General features: G+C 37.9%; 1 protein-coding gene across 5 annotated transcripts in view; it reads right to left on the bottom strand.

Annotated features, from left to right (window-relative positions):
• Positions 1-2675: 2675 nt before the first annotated feature.
• The window catches only part of LOC122258470 (CUE domain-containing protein 1), an 80537-nt gene continuing 73212 nt past the window's right edge, over positions 2676-10000 (bottom strand). For 4 of the 5 annotated variants that reach the window (XM_086537336.1, XM_043024433.2, XM_043024434.2 and 1 more), the window contains 4 exons: positions 5107-5302; positions 4882-4995; positions 4423-4574; positions 2676-3232 (listed from right to left, as the gene is read on the bottom strand). In XM_086537336.1, the coding sequence (XP_086393462.1) occupies positions 3188-3232; positions 4423-4574; positions 4882-4995; positions 5107-5302 (507 nt within the window). In that variant the 3' untranslated portion in view covers positions 2676-3187. Of the gene's footprint in view, positions 3233-4422; positions 4575-4881; positions 4996-5106; positions 5303-6033; positions 6561-10000 lie in introns of all 5 variants that reach the window. The other variant, XM_043024436.2, reaches the window with a different exon arrangement.

The following is a 10000-nucleotide window of genomic DNA, read 5'->3' as shown; positions in this document are numbered from 1 at the left end:
TCTCTAGCCATACAAATAACTGTAAAAACCAAAATAACTAGCTATAGCTTGAGCATTTACTGCATATGCAAGATGCAACAAGACACACCTTATATGTCACCATTTTAAATTTATTCAAATAAATTATAAACATTTATTTAGCAACAGGTACAGTTTTGCTATACACCATGATCCATTAAAATAAGAAGATAACAAAAGCATATCAATCTTAACAACACACAAAGCAATTAAAGAACTAATAGGGATCAAATGATAAGTACCTGTTAAAGGGGTAATGCCAAATAAAGTTTTCTAGATAAAGCCACAGAAACAAGTACTGTCAAGTCGAATACTCCAAATGTTTCCCCCTTTAACAGATTCAAGAGATATAAAAAAAAAAAAAAAAAAAAAAAAAAAAAATTCACAACAGCCCTGTGTGTTCAGTCAAATAAATACACAGATATCATTCAGATTCATATGTACCCATACCAGCTGTTTAGATACTTATCATTTTATATTCTATTCTCAGCATATCATGATACCTAAGAAAATAACATTTCAAAACACCTCTATTTACTGAATGGAACATACAATAATCAGCTATACTCTTTCAACCAAGGAACAGGTTGTATAATATTGTAAAGAAATATACCTAAACATATATATGTTTTCAAACATATATATCTCTAGGTATATGTAAATGTTTTGGTTATATGTTCATGTATAGAATATATGGATATGTACAGTATATATATATATATATGTATATATATATGTATATATATATATATATATATATATATATATATATATATATATATATATATGTATGATATATATATATATATATATATATATATATATATATATATATATATATATATATATATATATATATATATATATATATATATATATATATATATATATATATATATATCATACATATATATATATATATATATATATATATATATATATATATATATATATATATATATATATATATATATATATATATATATATGTAAACACAGACATTCAGACATATACAAGCACAAAAGTGCACATGACCATGTCAAGCTCTTACCCAAATCCAAGCACACACATTTGGCCATGACTACACCCATGCACATATGCAGATACACAATCACACATATATGCATCCATACTCACATGAATAAACACACACACACACATACACACATATGAGGTTATGAATAAAAGTGGAACACAGCAGTAAAATATCTTCAAGAGTTCTGAATAATACTGGCTGAAATTCTTAAGATTGGGAGATAACCAAAGTGCCTCTTCCCATTGCACCATTGAATAAATTTATGACTTTTACCTTACTAATAAGTAATTATGCATTGGATCAAAGTTATACATATTGATATGCAATACCAATAACAAGATGCAAATAACAGATAAGCAATATTCTCAGTGAGTTGACATATTGAAGGACTGCGAAGAGAGGTGGTTCTGATATATTTCATAAGAATCCTAAATCACAGACTGCCCCAGTAAAAGCAAAACTCCCACCAACTTACCCGTTGCCAATATGAAATACATTCATTTTACGTGATAGCGTTTCCTGATCGTGCTAGTACATAATTTACCTCTTTGCACCTAAATGACAAACAAACAAATAAAATTAAATAGAGCAAACTCATCCTCATCAGCCCATTTGTTGCAATCTCCTTTGCATATTGCAGTTTATTTCTCAAAATGGTATACTCCTGATTAGATACACATGACAATGACAAGCTGAACTTTATGGATCAGCAAATCCTCACCTTTGGTTTAACAGAAGTGTGTCATTTTAAAGATATATGCAAGCATTTCACTACTCAATGCTACTTGAAAGTTCAAGCAAATAAACACAATGATCTGTATTTGTCAAATTTCATTCCTAGAAGAACTGGAAGGTTTTATCAGTTGATAAACAAAAAATAACTGTTATTGTCCTGAGTAATAGTAGAATCCTTCATCAATGAGAACATATATTTCTTATTTTCTTAACTTAAAATAAAAGGATTTATACTTAAATCATAAAGTAATTATCCACTAGTGTTGGCACTGAGCATAATCTCTATCATAAATGTCATATGACCATAATATTGTAACTTAAACAATAGCATATATATTTTTGTTTGATGTAAAAGAAAAAGAATCTTTATTCATAATTTGTTACGGTAATCAAGGCCATTAAAGGCTTGAAATTCTACCATCTATAAATAATGGCATAAGAGCAATCTGCCTGCCATTACAAGCCAGCTGCTCATCCCTTCCTTGTGACCGATCACAAAAACCAATTCCTTTCTCTGGTTCTGGCTAGTTGCTCACTCCATTTACAATGCATACTGCAATCATGGGAAATACTGCCTTAATTTACCTATATGGAATAAACTAGGCATATAATTCATACATTTTTCTTTTTAATATATATTACATTGCAACCTTTACCAATTTGCTTTCAAATTGCTTGTTTATGTTATATGTAAACCTTAATACATTACTCAAAAAAACACTCCCATGTCTTATTTCACATCATTTTAATAAAAATGAATTTCCTATATTTCTAATTGAAATGTCATTAAAACTCTTAGATTTGGTTCCCTTAGAGAAAAGAAAACATAAGTATACAGAGAACTCTTGATAACTTTGGTGAAAGATTTAATAACCATTCTGACTACAGCTTCATATGAACATTTAATGTAAGCTTTCTCTTATGAAAATATTCATATTCAGACTTTCAGATATAATTCATACTTCTGTCAAAGTGACAACTACATAAATTACAACCAAATGTTAACATAAATGCCCTGATTATATTGTAACACTAACATGAAAAGACATGTTCCTCATACTTGAAGTGTAACTGATAACGAAACTAACTTACTATTAAAAAAGAATCAGATTAAAATGCTTTGGTTTCACTGCATCACAATACAACATTCAGAAAACAATCACCATGCTTCTTGAAGTGAAAAAACAATCATATTATCTATAAACTTTCAAGAGGTACACTATTATGCCTTAAGTAGTCCCTCTGAAAGGCCAACCCAAACACACTCATCCTTTTCTCAAAAATCGTCCACTGCCAGTCGTTTAGAACCAACAGCAACGTCACATCTTAAATGCGAGATGACTCTCCACACCGAAGTTATGGTCCTGTAACTGCATCACAGGTGTCGCTTACATACCTCTACCGAAGATGTCTTGGAGAAGCTGCCATATTTCCGTCTACTTGCTGGAACACCATAATTGAATGTGAATAGAAGTGACCTAGCCATTTGTAACATTTCTAAAACACTACAGAACCTATCAGATACAATGATTTTATCACAACAACAAACATCTAGCCACATGTATCTTGGCCCAATAGTCAATCAGTGTCCCTAAACTCATGAATCAATGAGCATAAGAGTGCTGCCAATAATTTTGGTATCATATATATATAAATACAGCTTTAAAGGGTATTGCCCTATTAATTATACTAAAATCAACAGACTATACTGATCTGATGGCTACTAGTCTCCTGAAATCAGTTAGCAAACTAATATGAATATTACATATGTGATCTTTACATTCTTTGCTCATTTAAGGCTTATGTACCTGCATCACATCCTAACCACAGTATTGGTGTCTTTGCCTCCAGCTTAGGGTAAATAATAAATCTTAAGAGTGCAATGCACTACTGATGATTTAAATACTGCCCATCATTATCAAAAGTTTTTCTCATGCTCACAGTAGTGCAATGACCTGTTGACTCTGGGAACTTACACTGTCTATTGTGAGTTTTCGTTTTGACTTTTAACTCTCAGATGACAATTATTAGACCTCACATGTTCACCCCATTACCATATCATTATTATTACCAACATTAATTTCAATATTAATACTGATATCATTATCAGTATAAACATTACTATCATTATCATTAATAACATATATAATAGTAATGAAATAAACCCTTTCTTAACAAAATTTTAAGGAATGGGCCAAATAAATAGGGTCAGATAGACCTAGTAATTGGCTTCTTTGTTACTAAGAACTTGTAGAACCATCTACATATACATAGTGAACAGTGCATCTACACACTTCTGCCATCAATGTTTTATCATAGACATTATAATCTGTTAACATCTCTTAATGTTGTTGGGATTTTGGCATTAACAAAGTCCAATATTTCTATCCTGAAGAAACAAAATGCCATAACTACTATATATGACTGGTGATTGTTAGGACGCTAACTCTACAGATGCCTGATTGAAACTCCCTTGAAATGCTTACTATACTTGCAATTATCATTCACAGAGTGCAAACTCCGAAATATAAAATTTCCCATTTGGTTTCCAAGTTGGTTGTATTGCAGAAAAGCCACATCAAATGCAAGTGAGGCTTTTATCGAATGCTAAATACCACAGGATGAACACTGACCTGCATCTGCCTGTCGTCATCATCATCTTCAATGAGAGGATCAGCTGATATGAGGAGCTGTTCCCTTCCTGTGCTGGGGAGGAGACTTCTCCCTCCGCTGCGCTTACGTCGCGAAAATACCTTTGCTATCTGTGCAAATTTCTTCCTGGAGGCTGGGAAGATGAAAAGCAGTGAGCAAAGACTGGGACACTTCTCTGAATAATGAAGCTAATGAATTTAAATTTAATTTAATTCCCTTTGCAGAATTTAAGATCAATTACATTTACTTCAGACAGTCTGTACTGCAAATTCGTTTACGTTTATGTCGAAGCATATAAACACTGCAATGTCACACTTATTTCGGTTATGTTTGATTCTACCATGTCTACATTTTATCACGCGCGATCACTAAAGCAAAAATTAAATGAGTGTGGAGGCAGTAATTCCTCAATATGCAAACCTCACACGTTCCGAGCTCACCTTTACCCATTGTAGCAATTCTCTCTCTGAGCGTAGCATCATCAAGATGAGCTAACTGCCCCTTAACCTCTGTTCCGTCCACTTCCTCATCGTCTGCTGCTTCGGACTGATAATCTGCGGACAGAGGAACACGTCGTTATTTCAGAATACGAAGGCACACGATCACCTTCTGTCAGTGTTTCTCCCCGCGATTGACAAGGCGACGCAGGCACTGTGCGCACTGACCTTCTTGCAGCGCCGTCATGAACTCCCGGTTGGTCCTCAGCTCGTTGATGAACTCGTCATTCTGCAGGAAGAGGGCGATGCGCTCATCCTTGAGATACTGAGCCAGCTCTGCGTCGCTCTCGCCCACCGCCTCCCGGGCCAGCGCGTTCTCGTTCAGGCGCTGACTCAGCCGCTGCGGCGACAGCACCCCGACGCCCTGAGGAGGCGGAGACAGACGGTCACTTCGGCGACTGGGAGATTTACGAGGGTTTGTACGCATGGTGTGCATGTATGTGTGCGTGTGCGCATGCATGTGTGACTGAGTGAATTAATTAATTTTATATGCACACGCGGATGCACACACACACACACACACACACATACACACACACACACACACACACACACACACACACACACACACACACACACACACACACACACACACACACACGCACACACGCACACCCACATATATATAGATAGATAGATTGGTCGCAGAGGAACCGAATAATCTCTGCATAATTGTTTCATCATCTATATTCTATATATAAGATATTAAACAATTATTTAAAATTAAACTTACCCATAACGGTGACAAAAGTGAAATCAATGCTATATAAAACAATCCGAACTTGCATATAAATACCCGACAGGATTTGAAACAATGTTTATGCGAAAACAGTGACTTTTCACTAAGGGGAAGATGGCAAGGGATGACAACTGCTCATTTAACATGAAATTCCACGCAGATATTACAGAGCAATGGTTCATAAACACTCACTGCAAAGATTAATAATAACAATAACACCACTTATTCGCATCATGACACTAGTTATTATCTTTCTAAAGCGGTCGGGAACAAGCTTATAAAGACACACTGCGAAGGTTCACCCAATGGTGTGTAGGTGAAAATGGCGCCAAAGGCAGAAGGAGAGAACCAATCACCTGATCCGAGCTGTAAGTGAGCCTACACTCCTCGTCTTCGCTGTCAGACACATAGGTGGTGGGCTTGTAGGGGTGATGACCCAGGTGGTCCAGAGGGTCGCTGTGACAATCCTGCTGATAATTAGCCCTTATCACCGACTTCTGGCGTTTGATCCAGCGCTTCCTGGCTCTGGCGGCATGGGCTTTGTCGATGCGGTAACGAAACCTCGCCTTGGCTTGCACCACCCACGACCGCAGCCACACGCCCACTGTTTCTAGGCACATGTTCTCTCCTCTCGCTGTGCTGTGCTGTGCTGTCCGTGCGCCCGGAGCTACGGTCTGGTGTAGCTGCGTGTGTGCGACTGTGGGCTGGAAGAAGTTCTTCTGTGCTTTTCTGAGTGCGTGGTGGAACACGTGTTGTAAATCGGTTTTCGCGAGTGGACAGACTGCCTCGGAAAACTTTGCACAGATTTTGACAAATAATAATAGTTCTCTGGATGTTTTCTATTCTTTGACTTTTCTGTAGATTTTATGATATGAGTCCTCTGCTGGAAATTCAGAATTTAAGAAGATAAATATCACTAAGCAACGTAGTCACATATTCTGTATAAAAAAAGTACACTCCCAAGCCACAAACGTTCGACGTAAAAGTACAAGGTAAACACGCCAAGGAGACTCTCCTATCAAGGAATTTCACTGGCACAAAGCACCGCCGTTTCTACCTCTCCTGCTGCGCTAAAGCTGATGGAATCATACTCTACTGTGTGTGTGTGTGTGTGTGTGTGTGTGTGTGTGTGTGTGTGTGTGTGTGTGTGTGTGTGTGTGTGTGTGTGTGTGTGTGTGTGTGTGTGTGTGTGTGTGTGCAAAAACGAATACCATATGGCAAACCATATTGTCATGATTATAACAATAATTATCGTCATTATTGTTATCATTGTCAATGTTATTATCATCATTATTATTACTATTATCATTATCATTATCATTATCATCATTACCATTAAAATTATTATAATCATTATAATCATTATCATTATTATAACCATCATTAATAGTAGTAGTATAATAATAATTATTATGACGGTAATATAATCCAAACAATAATTATAAAATAATGAAACTTACAATTCAATTTAAACAGCTACAAACTTTGAACCTTCGCAAATACTAAAGCGTTACAGAATCCCTTTGAAATTTTAACGGTTTTCGCCAACCACTTCCACAGCGACGCCTAGAAAATTCCATGGCGCCCTGGAAGCGACCTCACCACCAGCCTCTTCGGGTCGGGTAAATAAATTCCAGGCTTCTCCGCATGGACGCCGAGCCACCAATCTCAAAAATGAAAATCGAGAGACCCATACGTGAGCGGCTAAGAACTTCGTGTGGGATGGAGGAATGCGGGATATTTCTTGAGGATTTCTGCGGAACGTTGGGATTGACTGTTTCCGTGTTATGAGAATGGTTGGTGTGACTATTTCTGCGCACTGCATATCCGGTTTGAAAGTACAGGTAGTGTTGTCATTACGAAGTTCAATCTGTGTCGTTAAGTATAGAAAAAAATCATTTAAATCAATTAATATGCTCAATTTTTCTCTTTTATTTTTTTTTTATCTTTGTTACTTAGTATAACAGTACTAGTCAATGCTAAACTTCATATCAAGGAGTGCCGTTTATCACCACCGCTTTGATTGCAAATTGGCTGCAAACTGAATAGCGACTCCTCTGATTAACAAACATCGGGCACTTTTAGCGGTACTAAGAAGTGTCAAGTGTGTACTTTTAACAGCGGTTATTGCAGTGGCTATGGAGATGAGGGTGATGATAATAATAATAAGAGTGATAATATTGATAATGATGAAAGTAATAATGATAATAATGAAAGTAATAATGATAATTATAATAACAATAACAATAATAATTACAATAATAACAAAATTATAACAATTGTAGTAATAATAATAATAATAATAATAATAATAATAACAATAATAATAATAATATCATCATAATAATATTAATGATAATATAATAAACATTATAATCATAATAATGATATCAATAAAGATAACCATATTAATGATAATGATAAAGATAATAATAATAAAATGGAAAACGATAATAGTGGTTCATAGAAAAGGGGGAGATCTTTCCATTCGTTCTTTCACCTGGCCCAAGTGTGTTTCGCAGCCATCGACAATTAGTAATAACAAAACAGGCAAAGCATTAATCAAGACTTCACTTACCCTCACCCTCTCACTCACCCTCACCCTCACCCTCTTCCTCTCCCTCACCCTCACCCTCTTTCTCTCCCTCACCCTCAGCCTCTCCATCCCTATCCCCATCCCCATCTCCCTCACTTCCACCTTCACTTTCACCCTCTCCCTCTTACACCCTCGCCCTCGCCCTCACCCTTCCCTTTTCCATCCCCATCCCCATCCCCACCTCCACCTCCACCTCCACCTCCACCTCCACCTCCACCTCCACCTCCACCTCCACCTCCACCTCCACCTCCACCTCCACCTCCACCTCCACCTCCACCTCCACCTCCACCTCCACCTCCACCTCCACTTCCACTTCCACTTCCACTTCCACTTCCACTTCCACTTCCACTTCCACTTCCACCTCCACCTCCACCCTCCCCCCCTCCCCTCCCCATCCCCATCTCCCTCACCTCCACCCTCTCCATCCCCATCCCCATCCCCATCCCCATCTCCACCCTCTACCCCCCCCCCCCTTCCCATCTCTGCAACACCTCCGCCAGCAGCAGCAGCGGCAGCAGCAGCAGGAGGAGGCGGGCATGCCTGTATAAAATCAATGGTGCTGTCGGTCATGAGCGCGGTGCAACGTGCAACGTGCATCGCCACAACTGGTAGGATATTTTCTGAGGTTCCCCCCGAGCGTAGGTCGACTGACGCGTTCCCAGTTTCATCTGAGTGGATTCTCTTTTTCTTTTCTTTTCTTTTCTTTTCTTTTTTTTTCAAAATGAGGAAGCGATCGCAGCGTTCCTACGGTCGCGGTGATCCGAGCTTCAGAACGAACACACTTCACCACTCTGACACGACAGGGGTACGACCTCTGCCGCGGATCGCTCAGATATAAAAGCACTCACTTCCCTTTAGGGTACATCATTTCTTCCTTATTAATATCTGGCACCTCATGCTCCGGGGGTAAGGGAGGGAGGGAGGGGGTGGGGGAGGGGGCAGTGGGCATTGCTCCCCCCATCTATTTGTTAAGGGTCGCGTGTACCCCCCCCCCCCCGTCAGACCGGCTACCACTCGAGATGACCGCCTTAATCCTGATAAATACAGGCCGGTAACAAGGAGGGAGGAGTCGAGGCACGACGAATCCAATGGATGCATTTGAACAATTACATTATATCGTTTAAAAAGTTCATGCTTGCACTATCGGCTAGATTGATAATATGAAAAGAGTCCGCGATACAACAGTGAAGGATGCAATAATTTTACGCTTTTATTAGAAGCGGTTACTTGGTAAAAGTTCTTAGCCTTACGCAATATTCATGAAATGCTTTAATGGTTGCCAATAATTTCGGTAGGTACATTTCAAAGAATAAATGCCACAAACAAAAATAGAAGAGCAATATGAACACCACGTACCAGACAGAGTCCTCAATGACCCGCACGCGCTTCTTAGTCTAAACATTCTTCTCCAGGGAAATAAAATGCGACTGATTCCCTTCCCTGAAACCCATTATTCCTTACTAACATTAAAAATAAGAAGAAAATGTCCCATTAATTCAAATGACAAGGAAGAAAAACAAACTTAACTTAGTAGTATTAATATCACTGTCAGTTTGATTCTTGTGTGAACCGCACATGGGTATCATAATGGCGCACATTTTTTTATTCTTACAACTACACTGATTGCGAGCGGGGTCATAACATTACAATATCAAATAACAACATTAGAATATAACACAAGCATATCTTCTAAACCACCAGGCGAGATAAAAGAAACACATATCTGC

This window comes from Penaeus japonicus, unplaced genomic scaffold (assembly GCF_977035675.1).
Source record: "Penaeus japonicus unplaced genomic scaffold, GWHDUDI00000001_assembly GWHDUDI00000005, whole genome shotgun sequence".
In the NCBI taxonomy this organism is placed as follows: Eukaryota; Metazoa; Arthropoda; class Malacostraca; order Decapoda; family Penaeidae; genus Penaeus; species Penaeus japonicus.
Note: the sequence above shows the minus strand (reverse complement) of the source record. Positions and strands in the feature narration are given on the sequence as shown.